At 44.5% G+C, this 23,009-nt stretch overlaps 1 protein-coding gene across 1 annotated transcript in view; it reads right to left on the reverse strand.

Moving 5' to 3' along the window:
• Nucleotides 1–3,011: 3,011 nt before the first annotated feature.
• Nucleotides 3,012–23,009, reverse strand: part of LOC126155993 (sialin-like) — a 194,055-nt gene continuing 174,057 nt past the window's right edge. Inside the window, exon 11 of the mRNA XM_049916270.1 lies at nucleotides 3,012–3,203. Within this exon, the coding sequence (XP_049772227.1) occupies nucleotides 3,012–3,203 (192 nt within the window). The remainder of the gene's footprint in view (nucleotides 3,204–23,009) is intronic.

Raw genomic sequence — 23,009 nt, forward strand, 5'->3', positions numbered from 1 at the left:
TAGATGCGTACTTGGGTTGATAAATAATGTCTTTCAGAGTTACGAGATCACATAAACACTCCCCAGACCTTAACTCTCCCTCCTGTGGCCTGGACCCTTCCAACGATTGTTGCGCGGTGTTTGCTTTCAGATGTTTCACTCCGTACATGCCAACGGCCATTTGTCTGATGGAACATAAAACGTGATTCATCTGAAAAAGCTACGTATCGCCACTCAGTGGACGTGCAGTTATGTTATTGGCGAGCAAATTCCAGCCTTTGATGCAGCAGTCAGCATGGATGCATGAACCAGACGCCTGCTGCAGAGGCCCATATGCAGAAACGTTCGCTGAATGGTTGTTGTGGAGACGCTGTTGGTAGCACCTTGTTTCATCTGGACAGACAGTTGCAAGCCTATTCGCCCGTACATATCTGTGCAGTCAACGTTCACCCCTGTCGTTTACTACCCGTGGTGCTCCGTAGTTGCCTCGGCAGCTGTTTCGAATAGTGCCATTTTGAAATGCACAGTGGCGTGCGAACGTTATACAAACTTAGCTGTTTCTACCTTTTGCCCAAGAGCCACCGAACATGCCCTTTTAAACGTCAGATAAATCACCCCATTTCTCCATTACGTCAAAGACTGCACTGTTTCCCGCGTCCCACCAACACAATCTATATACCTTCCACTGCTAGTGCTGCCACCTGCCGTCTGCGAGCACGGTTATTGCAGTTGACGACGAACATAGGCGATGGTCTCATTAATGTGACTGGACTGTATACAGGATGGTCCATTGATAGTGACCAGGCCAAATATCTCACGAAATAAGCATCAAACGAAAAAACTACAAAGAACAAAACTCGTCTAGCTTAAAGGGGGAAACCAGATGGCGCTGCCATAGGTCAAACGGATATCGACTGCGTTTTTAAAAATAGGAACACCCATTTTTATTACATATTCGTGTAGTGCGTAAAGAAATATGAATGTTTTAGTTGGACCACTTTTTTCGCTTTGGGATGGATGGCGCCGTAACAGCCACAAACGTATAAGTACGTGATATCACGTAACATTCCGCCAGCGCGGACGGTATTTGCTTCGTGATACATTACTCGTGTTAAAATCGACCGTTTACCAATTGCGGAAAAGGTCGATATCGTGTCGATGTATGGCTATTGTGATCAAAATGCCGAATGGGCGTGTGCTATGTATGCTGCTCGGTATCCTGGACGACATCATCCAAGTGTCCGGACCGTTCGCCGGATAGTTACGTTATTTAAGGAAACAGGAAGTGTTCAGCCACATGTGAAACGACCACGACCTGCAACAAATGATGATGCCCAAGTAGATGTTTTAGCTGCTGTCACGGCTAATCCGCACATCAGTAGCAGACAAATTGCGCGAGAATCGGGAATCTGAAAAACGTCGGTGTTGAGAATGCTACATCAACATCGATTTCACCCGTACCATATTTCTATGCATCAGGTATTGCATGGCGACGACTTTGAACGTCGTGTACTGTTCTGCCACTGGGCAGAAGAGAAATTACGGGACGATGACAGATTTTTTGCACGTGTTCTATTTAGCGACGAAGCGTCATTCACCAACAGCGGTAACGTAAACCGGCATAATATGTACTATTAGGCAACGGAAAATCCACGATGGCTGCGACAAGTGGAACATCAGCGACCTTGGCGGGTTAATGTATGGTGCGGCATTATGGGAGGAAGGATAATTGGCCCCCATTTTATCGATGGTAATCTAAATGGTGCAATGTATGCTGATTTCCTACATAATGTTCTACTGATGTTACTAAAAGATGTTTCACTGCATGACAGAATGGCGATGTACTTCCAACATGATGGATGTCCGGCACATAGCTCGCGTGCAGTTGAAGCGGTATTGAATAGCATATTTCATGACAGGTGGATTGGTCGTCGACGCACCATACCATGGCCCTCACGTTCACCGGATCTGACGTCCCCGGATTTCTTTCTGTGGGGAAAGTTGAAGGATATTTGCTATCGTGATCCACCGACAACACCTGACAACATGCGTCAGCGCATTGTCAATGCATGTGCGAACATTACGGAAGGCGAACTACTCGCTCTTGAGAGGAATGTCGTTACACGCATTGCCAAATGCACTGAGGTTGACGGACATCATTTATCGCATTAATGTGGTATTTACAGGTAATCACGCTGTAACAGCATGCGTTCTCAGAAATGATATGTTCATAAAGGTACATGTATCACATTGGAACAACCGAAATAAAATGTTCAAACGTACCTACGTTCCGTATTTTAATTTAAATAACCTACCTGTTACCAACTGTTCGTCTAAAATTGTGAGCCATATGTTTGTGACTATTACAGCGCCATCTATCACAAAGCGAAAAAAGTGGTCCAACTAAAACATTCATATTTCTTTACGTACTACACGAATATGTAATAAAAAATTGGGATTCCTATTCAAAAAAATGAAGTTGATGTCCGTTTGTGTCTATGGCAGCGCCATCTAGCGGGCCAACCACAGCGCCATCTGGTTTCCCCCTTCAAGCTATACAAGTTTCGTTCTTTGTAGTTTTTTCGTTTGACGCTTATTTCGTGAGGTATTTGGCCCGGTCACGATCAATGGACCACCCTGTGTATCCATCCATATTTTTAAAGAAAAAGTGGTCGTATTTGCTTCAGTATCTCGGTTGATACAGGAGTCATGAGTGTTAACCTTGCAACAGAATTTCGTGCTCTTTTGTGTGCTATCATTTGGCAAACAACTCGTTTGTATATCCTAACCGTTCACACAATAAAAAGGGTGTTACAGCTTACTCAACTCTCCTTGCATTTAGAATGTGAGGTAGTAAATTCAGTGCGTGGTGGGTATATCAAAAGATGTGCTGGCCGTATGACCGAGTAGCGACGTGGCAGTGAACACCAAAGAAGCTGCATATGGAGAAATAGCGAAGGGCACTGCTGAGACCCCGCTGCCCGCCTCCAGTGGCCAGCTTCGCAGAGCGGATCCGCCAGCCGGCTGGCCCCCTACTGGCCCGCGCCGCGTCCTCCTGGCTGGAGTGGGGTCACTTCCCGGCTGGTCGCCGCGTCCGCTGGTGTCGCGGGCGGCTGGTCCCACGGCTGGCGCACCGCGTGCCCCAGCAGCGCGTACACAGCTCCCGGCACGGCCGCCATCGCCGCCGAGATGAGGAAGACCGCGCGCCACTGGGCCGGCGTCTGCTGTGAAATGCATTCACCTCTCACCACCTCTGGCTGTCACTTCTCAGAGCAGTAAAAAAGGGTACTAGGCAACTTTTGCTGTACAGCTTTATTTATTTAATTTTTTGGGAGTAACTTCCACCACACTGAATAAACCTCTCAATCTCCGAAACCAGTCCCTACACCAATTCTTCAGGAAACGAAATTGCGCCCTCAAGACCGCTTCGAGCTTCCACATTACTTATCGATTCGTTTTGACCTTCGCCCTGAGGTCGGCATCCCATCTCATGGGGGCAGCGTGCTGCTTATAGGAGATGACCTTCATAGGCCGGGGCCACACGAGCGGATTGTTTCCGCAACGGTCGACGGCCTGCGGCTAGACGCAGAGTCCTGCAGCCATGCGGCTAGCTGCGGAATGTTCGTGCGGAGAGCCAAATATCTAGTCATCTATTTTGTCTCGAAAAAAATTGTTTCATGTAAACGAAGGAAAGCTACATCCGTCCATGTAGTTAGTTTCTCATTACAACTTATACTTTTCGTGTAAAAAATTAAAAACCACTGTTTTGGAATTCGTCTGTGTTCTGCGCTACGCAATCTCTCTCGTTCGATTGTGAGGAAACTATTCGACAAAAAAAAATTATTTTTACGCATGTTATAGCCTGATATCACAGCTTGATAATGAACTGGTTTTCTTTTCGCTGCTGCCCCTGGTTATCGTGATACTTCATAATTAAGTAAAATTTAGCGCATATTTTGAAAAGTTTGCAGTAAAAAATGTCGTCGCTGGCTACTTTGCGTTTGGTGCATTTGAGGTCGTATAATACTGCGTACGAATTGTAGCTAAGAAGTCGAAATTGTTTTTAACACTGGAAGGAGAGCCATATCTCTTTCCAGTCTCGAGTAATCGAGTGACATATATTAGCGCTTGGCCGCAGCTGCCTACGGCGCGCCACGCTCGAGGGTATTCTCGCTCACAATGCAGAGTTGTGTCGTGTTTATTTTACGCATGTCGTCCATGAAGGCATTTACAGTCACACTTTATGTTAACGTTGCATCTTTAAGAGGTTCATCATTTTAAAAGTAGAAAAAGACATTTCCAGATTCAGGTGCATAGTTTTTTCTTGTCTACACTGTTTCATTCACGAAACATTAAATAACTATTATCAACACAATTTTTAAGAAAGTAAGTAAAGTCGACCTGGTAACTGTTTACCTTGCGATTAAATGACAATAGAGACGAGAAAAAAATACACTTTTCATTCTAGTACAGCGCGAAATGTTCTTAGAATGAAGATAGTTCGCTTCGTAGCCGCGAGGAGGCCAATCAAATAGACTGAATTGTTCTCTCCTTTCTTTTTTTTAAGCTGGTAGTCGCGATGGATGCTCGACACTGTGCAGTAGTGGCATACGTTGGGTTAAAAATACTGAAAAAGAGAAAAATACACCGAAAGTACTGGGTGCATCCAGTAGTTAGTAGTCGGTTGTTGCAAGGAGCGTTTTACGTTATATTTAACGAGCTACGAGAGGATGAAATGAAATTTTTCAACTATTTCCGAATGTCTTTCTCAAGCTTCGATGAATTACGTCACACGCTTAGAAACGCTTTACAGAAGCAAGACACGAACATGAGACTCGCTATACCTTCAATGGAAATGCTGGCTATAACTTTAAGGTAAGTGAATTCTAATGTGTAAGTATCCTGTCTCAGCCAAAAATTATCTCAGCTAAAATTAAAGAAACAAAGTAATGTCTATCACTAGTTTTAACAACTCTTCCATTTCAATTAAAAAAAAAGATAATGATTAGGTCAATAAACGAACAAGTTTAATTCTCTTTTCTTTATTGATATTGAATGAAATGTTACATGTAAATCTGTCTTTTGAGGATAAGAAACATCAATTAACAGTAAATGAAATTAACAGAATGGACATGCAAAAAGGGAAAGTAAGTCCTTTTAATTCACTTTTCTGCGAAAACCCTCTACTCAAGAGTCAGAATCAATATAAACTCTGGTGAAATAGAAGGCGGTTGTTCTCTAGACGTCAGAATTCTTTCAGCTCGATACTGTTGAGACTGCATCTGCACTAATTGAGGAGCTGCACGCTGGTTGTACATATTTCCTTGTTTATGTAATGTTTGGAAATGTCCTGGGCTTACTGCATGCGTTGGTGCATGTTGCATAGGTTGCTGACACGCTGCATAACAGCCATGAAATGGTTGCGATTTTGCGTTTCGGATGCTCTGAAGTAGGCGTAAAACTTCCATACGAAATTCTAGTTTTTGATCTAAATCAAACTTACGCAGCGTGGGCAACAAGGAATCAAAAACGATTTGTCTTCGTCCTCAGCGGACGGAGAAAGAATTGGAGGACTATATACTGACTGATAATTTAGCTTCAAGATCTGTTTTCACGCTTCTCACTTTCGTTTTCTTTTGTGGAACTGATGAGCCTACTGAAATCTGCTCAGGTGTTGAGGCGTCAACTGATGTTACTGGATTGCCGGTGTCGTCTTCTGCCAGGGAAAATTCCAAAGGATGTTCCAAACGCTGAATTTCGTCTTCCTGTAGACTTGAAACTGAATCTCTTATTTCTAAAACAGGTGCCTAGAACCCCAGCTGGTCAGCGTACACGTATTTTAATATTCTTACTGCTTCTGAGCCAGATTTGTTCACTTTCCTTACATATTTCCGATAATAGTCCCTAATGTTACGCCACTTTTGTTGTGCCTTCTGGCCTACAAAGGAGAAAAAAAGAAACGGAAATTTAACGTAACTTTAAAATCTTTAACATCATTAAATAATGACTAAATATTGAACGTAATTTTTATGCATTTATATCTTTGGCTTTAGGTATTTGGCCACTGGTTGTCACTTAGTTGATCTGCACTATACATACAGAATAGGCAAGTCAACAGCCAGTGACATAGTGAGGAAAGTGTGCTGTGCGATTTGGGGCTGCCTGCGTGATAAGTGTCTGCCTCAGCCGACAGAGGAGGAGTGGAAGAATATTGCCAATGGATTCCAAATCCGTGCAAATTTCCCAAATTGCATAGGGGCAATCGATGGTAAACACATTCGATTGGTCAAACCAAAGACGAGTGGTTCACTGTTTTATAATTATAAGGACTTCTTTTCCATTCTTCTTTTAGCAGTGGCAGACTCAGATTATAGATTAGTTTTTCTTGACATTGGCTCGTTTGGAAAAGATTCAGACAGCACAATTTTTAAAAAATCTACCGTGTGGAAACGTCTGAACCGAAATACATTGTGTATACCAGAGCCCTCTGGCTTACCAAATGCCACTGGGATAGTTACACCGTATGTGTTTGTTGGTGACGAAGCATTTGGACTCGCAGAACACGTACTACGACCGTATAGTGGTAAAATGTTGACGCGCGAGAAGAGAATTTTCAACTACCGTTTGTCACGGGCTCGTAGGTACGTTGAATGTTCCTTCGGCATATTGTCGAACAAATGGCGCGTGTTCCAGCGAGCCATGAATGTAAAATTGGATTTGGCTGTTGACATAACAAAAGCATGTTGTGTTCTGCATAATTATGTGCGCGAGAGAGATGGGCACCAAATTGAAGACACATTTATTGTGAATGGATTTGAGACTGCAACAAACTTGGATGAAAGAAGAAGAAGTGTGTCAGCAATAATAAACAGAGATGTTATGGCAAATTATTTTGTAAGTGAGGCTGGTAAAGAGCCTTGGCAGGACAGCAAAATCTGAGGTGTTACATAGAGCAGAAAATGAACTTTTTTATGCATTTTCCTTAATATTTACAGTTTTATTAATTTTATTGTTCTAGCTTGTTACTATCGGTAATTACACCTGTAAATTCACCTGAGACATAATAAAACTAACTAATTAGCTGTTGTTGACTCTTTCATATACTATCCAGAAACTCGTTTGAGAGCAGTGCTTACTGAACCTGGTTTGTTTAGTGTTCTATTTTTAGTGATTTATCACTCTATCCAACATTGTAATTGCCCAAGGCGATCATGTGGCTTAATTCATGCGATGCAAAAGAATCGATACCGTTATTGCCAATTCTTACATATTATTGTCCAAATACGCTGTTCTTTTCTATTGTTATATTTGTGCATTGTTGTCACATGATCAATGTGTAACATGTCAACAATAATAGAAATGCAGGACTTTCTCAACACTTATCATTGTTCAGCAATCTCTAAACAAAAATACTTAACGAATTCGCTAACTATGTTGCAATTCAGAGTGATCTTTTAACCAATTCTATTATTCTAATAGTGGACGGAAAACTTACCAACGGATTTTTTCTCTGTGCTTGAATGATCTGCGAAATCATCGAATAATGCACAGCAGATTTCATGCTATGCTGCAACCTTCTTATTTCTGTCTTTGTATTCCTCGGTCCTTACATCCCAAATACAAGGCCTTTTTTCCACTTCCATTATCAGAATCTCCATATCTATTTTCTCAATGTCTAGTGGGCACACGTGGAAGTCACTTTGTAGCCACACGGAACGGAGCACGCAACTGCCTGCTGCAAATGGCCACTCTACTCCGCTCCCAGCACCGACTGCTGTCAGCTGGCCCTTCTCCGCACACCTGTTGCACCGCCCGTGTGAAATGCCCATTGATTCTCATGACCCATAGCGCTGCGTGTGCCGCAGCGGGTTTTCCGCCTCGCTATGGGCGATGCGGCTGGCAAGCGGCAAAATTCCGCAGCCGCAGACGTTCCGCCCCGTGTGGACTGCTGCATCTACCCCATGCGCCATAGCGGTGCGGTCATTTACCGCGCGTCTGACGTTCCGCAGCTATTCCGCTCGTGCGGTTCGTTTGCAGAAGCGGAAGTGTTAAGACGTGCTACGCGGTCGCTCTTCCGTGTGACGCTTGTGTTTACCTACTAGTGCACGCGCGTAACAGCTTTCGTTTGGTACGGTTTTCTGTTAGGCACATTAACACCTGACATTACTATCGGTGACGGCAAGCCCCGCCATGTATGGTGGGGTGTATGGAGAAGGGGGTGGTGACTTCGACGCCCCTATGGGACAACATCAACAACAACCACCTGCCCAGCGGCTACATCCAGATGCAGCACCATTACCAGCTCCTCCAGGAACTACATTGGACAACACGACGGCTGTGATCAGCCACTCGTTAGCAGTTGTTCGGGGAGAATCTGGAATACAGCCGCCAGAAGAGCATATGGATTTATCGGAACAGGATTCCTCCAGCCTCTCCGCTACGAGAAACAAGCGACAAAGTGAGGTCAGTCTGGATTTAAGCAATTCCAAAACCTTCATAGCAGACGCTAATCAACCCTTACCTGTAACTGACGTTTCAAATGTAGCTGACCCCCTGTAGCAACTGCTTCTGGGTTCACTCTTAACCAACATGCTGCAACTAACACCCCTCCTGTGGGACCTGCACCTACACCGAGGTCTCTCAACTTTTACAAACGTACAGATAGGGGACCATTCGTAGTTTATATGGAATGTTTGGACAAAAACTTAGGCCGCTTGCACCCTATGGCACTAGGGAAATTATTGCATATTTCCTTGCCAGAAGTGAAGAATCCTGTCCTTAACATCTCTTCAGCAGGAAAAACAAAAGTTAAGGTGGAACTGAAAACCCCAGACAAGGCTAATTTCCTAGTTACCAGTGAGGTATTAAAGTCAAAAAATATAGAAGCTTACATTCCTTCCTTTGTTGTCCATAAGCTGGGAGTAATCAGGAAAGTAGACACCAACCTTGAAGAAGCGGAGATTTTGGAAGTCGTACAATCTCCCTTCTCTGTTGTAGGCGTTCGGAGGTTTACGAAGAGATATGGTAAAGACCAAATCGTTAAATTGCAGACCTGTTTGTTAACCTTCGCCTCTCAAACCTTACCGGAAGCCGTGTCTATTCACGGAACAAGATGTCCCGTAGACCTTTATGTACCAACTGTCAGGCAGTGCTTTAATTGTCTTCGTTACGGGCACATCAGCAAACAATGTCGATCTCAGATGAGATGCATTAAATGTAGTGGTCCACATAATGTTGAATCCTGTGTCTCACCTATCACTATTTGCGCTCATTGCGGGGGACAACACGCATCCACGGACCATTCCTGCCCGGAATACCATATACGGCGACGAGCTCAAGAATTAGCTACGTTCAATAACATTGACTTCAGGGATGCGCTGTCTATTGCTCGTATGCCAACCTATGCGTCCGTCACCGGGGTTCAACAACATCACTTGCCGGCTCCGATCATTCCTGCTCCAACAAATTTGAGTTCTCCGGACTTTCAAAACCCACAACTCTTCCCGCCGCTGCCCGCCGCAAGCATGCAGAGTCAACAACGCGGAAGTGGGGACGCAACTCAGTGTGCAACTGTGCCCCATCAGACACACGTCGCTTACCGGCCTCCCCGGCGGCAGGCGCAAGTAAACAACCCAAGTAACGTTCGTGAGTGGTCTCAGTACCGCAGCCTGTTATATCCCATGCAACATTCATTCACTCCTATCAGCCAAAATCCATACCAGCCTGCTGCTCACAGATTAGCAACCACACAAGCGCCGAATCAACGACAGCCTCAAGGTCATGCTGAACTTATAGATAAGATAATAAATGTGATTGATATTGTCATGCAAAACATGAGACAAAATAGTGCTATGAACAATTCCGATATCCGGCACCTCGTTACTGGCATATTTCAATCTCTCTCTCCTTAAATTATGGCGGCTTTAAAAGTATTGCAGTGGAATGCGAGATCGGCTAATTCTAATAGAGAAAGTTTGCAACGAGAACTGTTCGTAAGTCAGCCTGATATCGTTCTGTTATGTGAAACTTGGTTTAAATTCGAACGAACTGTTCGCTTTCAAAATTATTCTATAGTAAGGGAAGACCGTCTCGATGGGTGGGGCGGCGTAGCTATACTGGTAAAAACTTCGCTGCCGCATCGACCACACCCGTTACACGTACCTGTCACCAACCTTGAATTAGTTGCTGTGGGGACACGAACTGCCCACAAAACCTTTACAGTTGTCTCGTTGTATAACGCTCCCCACCACAGTATCGTGGAAGATGACTGGAGACAATTAATAAGTCAGCTTCGTCCTCCCTTTATCGTAGCTGGAGACGTGAATGCCCACCATGTAGCGTGGGGAGGAGACGTGACAGACAGGAACGGCAGGACCTTGATAAGCGTTATCGAAGATAATAACCTAGTGATACTCAACGATGGCTCTCCTACTATGATAACTTCACCTCTCCGTAGACCCTCCGCAGTTGATGTAACTCTTTGCACCCCCTGCTTTACTGAAATATCTAATTGGTGCGTTAAAAAGGATTCAATGGGATCCGATCATCTCCCAATAGAGTTTCACATTAACATCAACGTCGATACTACGCACATCTGTTACTCTAATAGTACGTGGAAAATCAAGGAAGCCAATTGGTCCTCTTATAAGGAAACGGTTCGCCGGGCACTCGCAAATACGAGACGTGACTTACGGGGCGACGATGCATACCCAGTTTTACTCAGTGCTATGAACGTCGCAGCTGGCATCAGCATCCCTAAGAAAAAAGAATTTACAGTAATGAAGCACCGTTCTCCTCCTTGGTGGAATTCGGAATGCTCTCGGGCAGTTGCGAAGCGACGACTCGCCTTGAAAACCTATCGTCAGAATCCTTCATTGGACAACTTCTTGGCTGTACAAAAAGTGAATGCGCGAGTTACCAAATTCCTGAAGAAAACCAAGAAGGACAGTTGGAAACAATTTTGCCTATCCCTAAATAATGAAACCAGAATGGCAAGCATCTGACATAAAATAAAAGCTTTTAGAACAAGAAGACTGTCTTCCTCCCCTCCTGTTACCACGGCCTGGTTAGAGGAATTCATAGATACAATCGCTCCTCCCACGGTGCCATTTTTAAACCATCGGTTCCCTGCTGAAGAAGACCGCTATCGTGTTCTCCTTCGTCCTTTCTCTATAGAAGAACTCCACGAAGCTATTAAAGTATCGAGCGACAGTTGCCCTGGCACTGATCATATACATTACTCTATGCTTGCACATCTGCCTATAGAAGCGAAAGACTTACTCTTGAACATTTTTAATCAGTACTGGATGAAGAAAGACCTGATATCAACATGGACGACGCAAGTAATAATTCCAATTCTCAAACGTGGTAAAGATCCAAATGTCGGTACTAATTATAAACCTATTGCCTTGTCGTCGTGCGTTGCAAAAACACTGGAACGAATGGTAAAAAGGAGACTAGAATTGTGGCTTGAAAAAAGTAATTTGTTGCCTCGGAGTCAATACGGCTTCAGAAAAGGCAAAGGGACCATGGATAACCTGTTTTTGCTTAATATGAATATCACGTCAGCCTTTCAAACGAAAGAGACAGTAGTGGCAGCTTTTCTTGACGTTAAGGGTGCATATGATCACGTACAAATACCGATACTCTTGGACAAGCTGGCAGGATTCGGAATTCCTTCACGGATGAACTACGGTATCAGTACCCTGATTACTCAAAGAACGATCTACGTCCGTTTCAAAGGTACCATGATCGGACCTTTTTATGTCTCCCAGGGCTTGCCGCAAGGTGCAATTTTAAGTCCTCTCCTGTATACTCTATATACGCACGACCTAGAACGCATACTTACTCCCCCCACAAAAATCCTACAGTATGCTGATGACATATGTGTTTATTCTACTGCTGCTTCATATCTTCAGGCCAAAACGGCATTAACCACAACCATCGCACACATCGATGAGTGGCTCTCTATCAATGGGCTGGAGATCTCGGCTGAGAAATCAGCAGTCGTTCCCTTCTCCAAGTCGACGTCAGCTCGCACTGAAGATCACATTACCTGTGGCAAGTACACCTTCCAAATAAAATCTCACGTTCAATTTCTGGGGATGATTTTTGACTCTCGGTTAAGCTGGGCGCCCCACATCCGATCCACCGTTACCAGGTGTGAAGAAGGTTTAAATGTAATCAGACCACTCACTCGTGTCTGGTGGGGAGCGCACCAGAGTGTTTTACTTACCATGTACCGAGGGATAATTCGATCTCGATTAGACTATGGCTGTCAATTCTACAACACTGCGTCAAAGATTCATCTCTCCAAATTAGATACTCTTCAATATAGAGCCATTCGTACCTGTCTTGGAGCCATGCGATCGACGCCCACCAACGCCCTTTTAATAGAAGCAGGGGAGATGCCCTTGAGCATTAGGCGCCAAATGTTATCGGACAAATTCTACATTCAAGGCATGGCCGTTATGGACAGTTCCGTCTATGAAAGTAGAGACTGCATTTATCGACTGTGGATTGCATCCCACAGAAGGAATAAAGTGCCAGCCGTTTGTGCTAGCTTTGACACTTGGTCACCTGTCATACATTCTATACGGCGTTCAGCGCATCTACCTGTTTTTGAATATGATCTTCAAACGCTCTGCTCTCAGATCCCAGTCCATTATTTAAGTACGACCTGGCTGGACAGTACTAATGTCAACGTTGGCTTCAATCGTCTCGTTCAAGCACAATGGCCGGGTTTTCTCTGTATATATACTGATGGCTCCAAAATTCCGCAAGAAGAGTGTACAGGATGCGCTTTTTTCTGCCCTCAGATCCAGATCCGCAAAACCTTCAAACTGCCTACGAGCGCTTCTATTTTTACGGCGGAGACAGTGGCAGTTTTGGAAGCACTTAAGTTTGTCTCTAGCAGTTCCTTCCCCAAGATATTGATAGTATCTGACTCGCAAAGCGTTCTTAAAAACATTCAGTACAGTCGATGGAACAAAACGACCAACAGTTATATCTTGGATGTGATATCTGAATATATTCGCAGCACACGCACGGGCCGGACGATCCATTTGTTGTGGGTACCTTCCCACTCTGGTATCGTCTATAATAATGAAGTCGATGCATTAGCCAAACAAGCGGCAACGTCAGGCACCGTCCTGGATCTGCAGCTTCCTTATACAGACTACTTACGTGCAATCAAGGATCACGCAAGACAACAATGGCAGGAAATATGGAACGTTTCTCAACAGACAAAAGGCGGTTATTACGCCGTGCTACAACCTCGGATTCCTTCACAGCCGTGGTTCATGAGGACACATCTGGACCGATCCACGATTTCTACCATCATAAGACTCCGCTTCAATCTTGCCTCTTTCCCACAGCATCTACATCGGATCAACGTTTACAGTTCACCAGCATGTGAGTGTGATCCTGAGTCGGAAGCTGATGTCAACCACATCTTATTTATGTGCCACAAATTTGACCTTGAACGGTTGGTCTTTTTGAAGATATTGCTGAGTATGGGCTACCATCTTCCTCAATCAGCTTCTTCTCTTTTGTGTACTAAAGACGTTCGTCTATATAAAGTGATCGTTAACTTCATCAAGAGTACTGGTCACAATCTGTAGGTTTTAATGGTGTACTTCAATTATAAATATGTCTTGCTGATGACGATATTTCAGAATTGGTGTGAATTGTACGCCAAGACACTTTTAATTATTTTTTAATTCAATTCAATTTTTAAAACATTAAGTACAAAACTGTAACAGTTAAGCTTTTTATTCTTGTAAATATGCATTTCTGTATTTGTTTATTCAATTATGTGTACATTGTCATTGTGTTGCCGATGGCTAAATTGAGTACACACTCAAAGGCCAAATAAAAAAAAAACAAAAAAAAAAAACAAAACAACTATTCCGCTCGTGTGGCCCCAGCCATAGTCAACCCATCTCCCTGACTACCCGTCTTCAAGCTGTTGCCGTTCGCCTCTTCCTTCCCCACCTGACTTTTTCCCTCTGTACCATTTATGTACCTCTGTCCTTTGATGTCACCAGGGCTGACTTCTTTCAGCTTATTGGGTAGCTACCTCCACCGTTTTTGCTACTAGGTGACTTAAATGCGCATCATCCCCTTTGGGATTCTCCCAGGGCCTGCCAAAGAGGTACTCTCTTGGCCGAGATTCTTAACCAACTCAACCTCTTCTGCCTTAACACTGGTGCACCCACTTTCCTTTCTGACTCCCCGCACACCTATTCCCATTTGGACCTATCCTTGTGCACTGCCTAGCTTGCCCATCGTCTTGAGTTGTCTGTTCTTTCTGACGCCTACTCTGTAGGGAGTAAGGCACACTTGTTGTCCTGAGCCCTCAGGAGATCCTCATCACTTGAAAATCGCACTCCTTTCAGCTCCATTTTCACATGCAGGAACGGTGCAAAGTCAGAAGTGGAAAGATGTAGATGTAAGGAGGGTGCTAAAGAAGTTTCAGCCCTGTACCCTGCAAACATCCGATGCACGCCGCTGTGGTGCGCTGAGCTGGAGCGTTGTCGTGATGGAGGAACCAAGTGTCCATTCTTGACTTCAGCCGCAGGTTCTTCAAAGACTGGCACTGCTCAGCGTATCACTAAGCTGTGACTGTCTTTTGTGTGTCCAAAACAACACGCTCCACAATTCCACTCGATTTGAAAGAAACAGCTATAATTTTCTTTTTTTCTGATCGGAATTTTCTGACAGCTGCGGGTGTGTCGTCATCTTCAAAGATCCAAACTTTGTTTTGAGTCTTAGTCGGCACGTCATAATAGCACAGCCAAGTACCGTCATCCGTCAGTCACATACTGAGATTGTTCCTTAGGAAACTTCTTTAACATCTCCCAGCAGCAAGTCACATGTCGTGTCATCTGCTCTACCGCCTGTCTAACCGAGCGAGGTGGCGCAGGGGTTAGCACACTGGACTCGCATTTGCGAGGACGACGGTTCAATCCCGCGTCCGGCCATCCTGATTTAGGTTTTCCGTGATTTCCCTAAATCGCTCCAGGCAAATGCCGGGATGGTTCCTTGGAAAGGGCACGGCCGACTTCCTTCCCCGTCCTTCCCTAATCCGCTGTGACCGATGACCACGCTGTTTGGTCTCTTCCCCCAAACAACCCAACTCAACCCCGCCTGTCTATGCGGCACCCAGAGACAACAAAGTTTCTTTACTTACAAATGATAATACAGAATCGAACGAATTGCTGATGCATTTAGTCCTAAGGTATCCTCTATCTGCTTATAGGTCACTTGCCTGTCTTCGTCTAGTATTTTCCTCACAGCATCAATGTTTCTCTCCGTAACTGATGATCGTGGCCTTTCCGTCCTCTCAGCGTCCTCCAGAGTGAAATTTCCTCTTTGGAATTCTCCGTACCATCTGAATATACACTCCTGGAAATGGAAAAAAGAACACATTGACACCGGTGTGTCAGACCCACCATACTTGCTCCGGACACTGCGAGAGGGCTGTACAAGCAATGATCACACGCACGGCACAGCGGACACACCAGGAACCGCGGTGTTGGCCGTCGAATGGCGCTAGCTGCGCAGCATTTGTGTACCGCCGCCGTCAGTGTCAGCCAGTTTGCCGTGGCATACGGAGCTCCATCGCAGTCTTTAACACTGGTAGCATGCCGCGACAGCGTGGACGTGAACCGTATGTGCAGTTGACGGACTTTGAGCGAGGGCGTATAGTGGGCATGCGGGAGGCCGGGTGGACGTACCGCCGAATTGCTCAACACGTGGGGCGTGAGGTCTCTACAGTACATCGATGTTGTCGCCAGTGGTCGGCGGAAGGTGCACGTGCCCGTCGACCTGGAACCGGACCGCAGCGATGCACGGATGCACGCCAAGACCGTAGGATCCTACGCAGTGCCGTAGGGGACCGCACCGCCACTTCCCAGCAAATTAGGGACACTGTTGCTCCTGGGGTATCGGCGAGGACCATTCGCAACCGTCTCCATGAAGCTGGGCTACGGTCCCGCACACCGTTAGGCCGTCTTCCGCTCACGCCCCAACATCGTGCAGCCCGCCTCCAGTGGTGTCGCGACAGGCGTGAATGGAGGGACGAATGGAGACGTGTCGTCTTCAGCGATGAGAGTCGCTTCTGCCTTGGTGCCAATAATGGTCGTATGCGTGTTTGGCGCCGTGCAGGTGAGCGCCACAATCAGGACTGCATACGACCGAGGCACACAGGGCCGACACCCGGCATCATGGTGTGGGGAGCGATCTCCTACACTGGCCGTACACCACTGGTGATCGTCGAGGGGACACTGAATAGTGCACGGTACATCCAAACCGTCATCGAACCCATCGTTCTACCATTCCTAGACCGGCAAGGGAACTTGCTGTTCCAACAGGACAATGCACGTCCGCATGTATCCCGTGCCACCCAACGTGCTCTAGAAGGTGTAAGTCAACTACCCTGGCCAGCAAGATCTCCGAATCTGTCCCCCATTGAGCATGTTTGGGACTGGATGAAGCGTCGTCTCACGCGGTCTGCACGTCCAGCACTAACGCTGGTCCAACTGAGGCGCCAGGTGGAAATGGCATGGCAAGCCGTTCCACAGGACTACATCCAGCATCTCTACGATCGTCTCCATGGGAGAATAGCAGCCTGCATTGCTGCGAAAGGTGGATATACACTGTACTAGTGCCGACATTGTGCATGCTCTGTTGCCTGTGTCTACGTGCCTGTGGTTCTGTCAGTGTGATCATGTGATGTATCTGACCCCAGGAATGTGTCAATAAAGTTTCCCCTTCCTGGGACAATGAATTCACGGTGTTCTTATTTCAATTTCCAGGAGTGTAGTTTTAGGATGTGGACACACATAACCGAATGCGAGAGTTGTTTTTTTTCCCCCCAAAGCAGTGGTCTATGTTTAAACCACGCGCGAAGTCCTATCTCAAAACTGTCCGAATCTCACTTCGTGGCCACGATGCCATAGTAAGCACTTCAATCCAAACCTGCCAGTGAGCGCCTGCGCCCACAGACTTGACACAGCGGCTACAATGCAAGTATGAAGTAGTCTCAGAACACAGCAACAATCAGCCTCTTGCAACTTATTGTTCCGTCGTATTGCAAAACTTTCCTAGTACCCTTTGTACATGTACATCCGTTTTGTATTACAGCAAGTTCTGTTACGAGCGGTGGATGGAAACTTTTAACTGTTACCATCAAAAAATTAACTTACGTTATTAACGTTTCGTTTGTTTCTTTATTTATTTGTTTTTATTTTTATTTGTTATACGTCTAGTTCCATAGGACAAAATTGAGGAGCAAATCTCCACGGCCATGGAATTAGTCAGCACGTGAAATTAACATCGATAAAATAAAATGTAGATGAATCCTATGCAGATGAAAAGCTGTGACTATCTGTTACCATACTCAACAACTAACCGTTTCTGGGAAGGAACACTTCAATTCCAGTTACATGTTTTCAGTGTGAAGGAATATGAATATAACATAGGAGAAGACATCGTAACTCAATGAATTCATTGTCATTCGACATCCTCCATATGCAAGCATAGTTGCAACCTCTCCTCAGTACACCTGAACATACGCTGCAACATTGCTGGGGTAATTGTACGCACCGCTGCTGAAATGCGTTGCCCCTCGTGCTGCAAATCCCTAATATTCACCTTTAAAATCTTGAACGTGGCCGCGGCCAGCAGCTGTAGAATTATGGATACAATGGGAATCATATATCCAACCAGTTGCACGCCAAAAATTTGTTCAAACCTTAACCTACGTTTCGACAGATATAAATCTGTCTTCCTCAGAAGATGTAATAATACGTGTTACACATGAAAGGAGGAACGAAGGTGTAAGGCTTAGTGAACAGTAAAATAGTCCATATAAATGCTATGGCATAGCAATAAGGCTTAGTTGAGAGTAAAAATGATCCAAGTAAAATCTAAGGCTACGTGCGTCATGTATATGATGCACATAGCCTTAGAGTTTTCATGGATGGTTTTTACTGTTGATTAACCGTTATGGTTATGCCACAGCATTTATACGGACCATTTTAGTGTTGACCAAGAGTTGTACCTTCATTTCTCTTTTCATGTGTAACACTCGTTATTACGTCTTCTGAGGAAGACAGGTCTATATCTGTCGAAACCTAGGTTAAGGTTTGAATAATCTTTTGACTTGCAACTGGTTGGCTGTATGACTCCCATTGTATCCAGTTTTCAACTTGTGTGCCTGACGCTCGATGCGACCCCGTTCAAAGAAATCCAAGGGCGTTACACTAGGTGAGCGAGCTGCCTGTGGTAAGTCTCATCCAATGCATCACCCTGGGAGCTTATCGTTGCGGTAACTACGCATAGTCTACAAATGATAAAGCACAGCAATCAGTCGTCCTTTTTTTTTTTGCAGGTTTTATTTGGCAAATCTAGATTTCGGCTAGTGCCTAGCCACTATCAAATGATTATTCCATAGTACCAAGGCATGTCAGTTTCGTATTGTTCGGGTGCCTGTCTGAGACTACTCTAGTCTTGAAAGAACCGTGACAGACGCCCGAACAACAAGGAACTGACATGCCTTGGTACTATGAAATAATGCTTTGATAGTGGCTAGGCACTGGCCGAAATCTAGATTTGCCAAATAAAACCCGCAAAAAAGGACCACTGATTGCTGTGCTCTGTTATTTGTAAATCGTATCACAGTCGCTGAGTGCACCCACGTTCCTAATGGAAGGTAACCTGATATGCATAGTCTGTACAAATTGCGTTGGGGCGCCGTCTTATCAAAACATCGCCGAATCTCGAACATTGTTGGCAAGCATTGTTCAAGCATGTCTACGTATGATGTTGACCAGATAGTTTCTTCAGCAAAAATAATAGACCATAAATGCGCTGTTAGGTGAGGCCCAGCCACACGTTTACTTTTGGAGCTTTACTTCCCAATTCCATGGCGATGTGTGGTTGTTCATCAGCCAATATCCTGCTGTTATGACAGCTGACGAGGCTAAAGTATGAAAGACAGCCTAATCACTGAACCGGACGTGTGCTAACAAATGTTCATTGTTTACTGCTTCAAGTAAATCCTAGCAGCTGGCCATTTTTGTTGCATAGTCCTCAGGTTCTAGACCAGGCTCGTCCAACTGTGCCACTGGAGGGATCGCCCGAGGCCAGCGCCCCGGGCGAATTCGTACGTTGTTGCAGTGGCCGAGCCGTGTCTCTTAGCTGACCGTGCGGACCGCCCGCTGCGCATCACAATGCCGCTGTACGCACGCTCCGTACGGAAGACAGACAGGCGTGCCAGCAGCGGTCAAGAGCACTGATACGACACAAAGCTGTAAGTCAACAGACGTAAGGCTACAGTGGACCGAGATGGATGGCCCACATCAGCAGACAAAAAAAGAGAAGGAGCGGCGCGGCCGCAGTATTTAAACCCGAGTGGGAAATTAATTTCTTTCGTACTGCTGTCGAAAATCATGCCTAATGTTCAGTATGTCATCGGAAACTCACGAAATGAAAAGGTACACGAATGAACGCACTTTAATACCTGTCACAAAGATAAATTCGATAATTTGTCGCAAGAGGAACGTCAGTCAAAGCTTGAAGAAGGTTTCAGAAATTACTGCAACCGATCGCCGTTTTTTCTTCAATTTTTATTTATTCATGACTGGTATCGAATCACCTGGCGATTCATCATCAGATGATACAATTTAGTTTGGAGTATTGTGGGGGTCGTGCATCTGTGGCAAATATAGAGACGAAAACGTGAGCACTGTATGTGGAAATAATATTATGATTGTAAGATTAATTTGATGATATTACTCACTGTTTTTATTCTTGTGGCAGGCGCTGCTCGGGAAAGCATAATGTGTGGTTACCAGTATCGTTAAATATCAAATGAAACAGGCACTTTTACACCGAGAGCGACTCCCACATACTTTACAAAATATAAACAAACTAAAAGGTGTGGCTGTTATTCAAAATGGTTCAAATGACTCTGAGCACTATGGGACTCAACATCTTAGGTCATAAGTCCCCTAGAACTTAGAACTACTTAAACCTAACTAACCTAAGGACATCACACACACCCATGCCCGAGGCAGGATTCGAACCTGCGACCGTAGCAGTCCCGCGGTTCCGGACTGCAGCGCCAGAACCGCTAGACCACCGCGGCCGGCTGTGGCTGTTATTGTCTTCAAAGAGTTTTGTGGAGGCAGAGAATTTTCTTTGCTCATTTTTCGTTTTGTGTGACATTCGTAATAAAATATATATTTTTATTACATTACTTTCTTTATAAAAATTATTATTATGTTTTTACATTGCAAAATTTTCTTATGCTATTTACAAAATCTACAGCAAAGTGTTTAGGACAATATTTCAGGTAGTGAAGTTATGTTTGGCATGTTCTCATTGCTCAATATACAGGATAGTATACAAATGGGGAGGGGTTGGGGGGAGGGGGGAAGAGGGATGGGAGGGGGGAAGAGAGAGAGGGGGGGGGGAGAGAGAGAGAGAAAAATGAGCAAAGAAAATTCTCTGCCTCCACAAAACTCTTTGGAGACAATAACAACCACACTCTTTGGTTTGTTTATATTTCGTAAAGTATGTGGGAGTCGCCATCGGTGGAAAAGTGCCTGTTTCATTTGATATTTAACGATACTGGTAACCACACATTATGCTTTCCTGAGCAGCGCCTGCCACACGAATAAAAACAGTGAATAATACCATCAAATTAATCTTACAATCGTAATATTCTTTCCACATACAGTGCTCACTTTCCCGTCTCTGTATTTGCCGCAGATGCACGACCACCACAATACTCCAAACTAAATTGTATCATCTGATGATGAATCGCCAGGCGATTCGAAACCAGTCATGAATAAATAAAAATTGAAGAAAAAAAACGGCGATTGGTTGCAGTAATTCCTGAAACCTTTAACAAGACAGTCGCAGTGTTCCAAATCCAGGATGGATAAAAGTTTTATATAGCTTGAAGAACTGATAATAAATAAAACTATATTTTATAATCTGATATGTCACTTAGCAATGTGCCAGTTATCGAATATCAGATTGTCAGCAACAAGGAACATTTCTTTTCGGTTAATTTTTATATTTGGGTTGCGTTAAATAGCGCCCCACAGACATAAGAAAAAACTTCAGGTGTACTATTTTTTGTCACTTTCTGAAAATCCGTCACAAACACTCTCTCGGACAGCAAAGTGTCGTTGTCATTCTTTGTTTTTGTGCGTTTGTGTTTTGATTGATGGGAAAACATTTGTTGCAGTTTGATCTATGTTTTCAATTAATTAAAACGCAAATATTCTAATAGATAAAAATTTATTTTGTGACCACATTTCGCTATTCTTGCTAGGATCTATGATCGCTTTTCAGAGGAACTGGGGAAAACGCACCTAAAACCAATCTTTTTGTTAGTTTTTTATTTGGGTTTCAATGAATGAGACTATTATTTGTTAAAATTATAAGTGTTTTAAAACAGGATTGCACAGAATTAATTGTAAGTTTTTTTTCTGTGGTAGGGTGCGCAAAGTTTGCGCGCAAGTTACAAATGCTCGCTGCGAATTGCGAAAGCAGGGAATCCATTTGCGGCTGGGAATCTCATCATGGATAGCCTGGTTGACTCGACGGCTTGTAATTTGTCCAGCAGAACTCACGGAAAAATTTGAAAAAAATAGCTCTTTCACCTCTAACTGTTGCTATCCGAGTCGAACATATGGCGTCAGATATCGAGCAGCAAATAACTGAGAGAGCGGCTAACTTCGTTTCATTTTCTGTCGCTCTTTACGAGTCTAAGGACGTTGCGGACATCTCTCAACTCGTCATATTCATTCGGGGTGTCGACGAAAATCTGCGTGTCACTGAGGCATTACCCGGCCTTACACCATTAAAAGACAACCACGGGTTTGGATATTTTTCTAGCCGTGGAAAACATGATCGAGCCAATGGGTTTGAAACGGAACGCTTGACCGGGTAACAACGAACGGAACTCATGCGCTACGAGGGAAACGCACTGGATTCCTGGATTACGTCAGGTCCAAAATGGCTGAAGTCGGCTGTTACTTATTCGCTGCATTCCATTGTCTGATACACCAGGAGGCACTTTGTGCGAAGATTGTCAACATAAAAAATGTTATGGACACAGTTGTTCGAACGGTTAATTATCTTCGCTCGCATGGACTCACACATCGCCAGTTTATAGAATTTCTGGCTGATATCGAAGTGGAATACCCGAACGTCAGCTACCACACAAGTAAGATGGCTGAGCAGAGGGAAGGTGCTTCATCAGTTTTTCTCCTCGAGGGACTAAGTCAATACCGTTTTGGAAATGAAAGGGCGTCCAGAAGAATTACTTCGTGATCCTAAGTGGGTGGCGAAATTGGCTCTTTTGAGTGACCAACTGGTAAATTAAATACTTTGAACATTTCACTCCAAGGCGAAAATCACTCTGTTGTTGATTTAGTGCAGGCGATTCAATCATTTCAAAACAAAACTGATTTTGTGGGAAAATCAGTTGCGCGAGGAGTATTGTGGACACTTCCGTGCATTAGACAGCGTTAAGGAATGTGTGGACTTTTCAGATTATGTTCAAATCATTTGCGAATTACAAGAAGAGTTTGAAAACAGACTTTTGGAGATAAGTGAGCTTGAACCTGCCTAAGATATATTTGTTCACCCATTTTCCCTTCCGGTACAGGACGTCTCACAAGTGTTTCAACTACAGTTGATTCACCTGCAGTGCGATATCCACTCAAAACACCGCTTTCTTGTGCGTAAAACTTTGGATAACTTTTACAGCTTTTTTCCACGAGAGAAGTATCCTCTTTTGCACAAGCACGCTCCCTCCACCGGCGTAGAACCTTCCAACAATTCGTCTGAAAACGCCACCTGTAACCATTCAGTGGACATCCAGTTGCGCTGTAAAAATGGTTCAAATGGCTCTGAGCACTATGGGACTCATCTGCTGTGGTCATAAGTCCCCTAGAACTTAGAACTACTTAAACCTATCTAACCTAAGGACATCACACACATCC

This window comes from Schistocerca cancellata, chromosome 2 (assembly GCF_023864275.1).
Source record: "Schistocerca cancellata isolate TAMUIC-IGC-003103 chromosome 2, iqSchCanc2.1, whole genome shotgun sequence".
Lineage (NCBI taxonomy): Eukaryota > Metazoa > Arthropoda > Insecta > Orthoptera > Acrididae > Schistocerca > Schistocerca cancellata.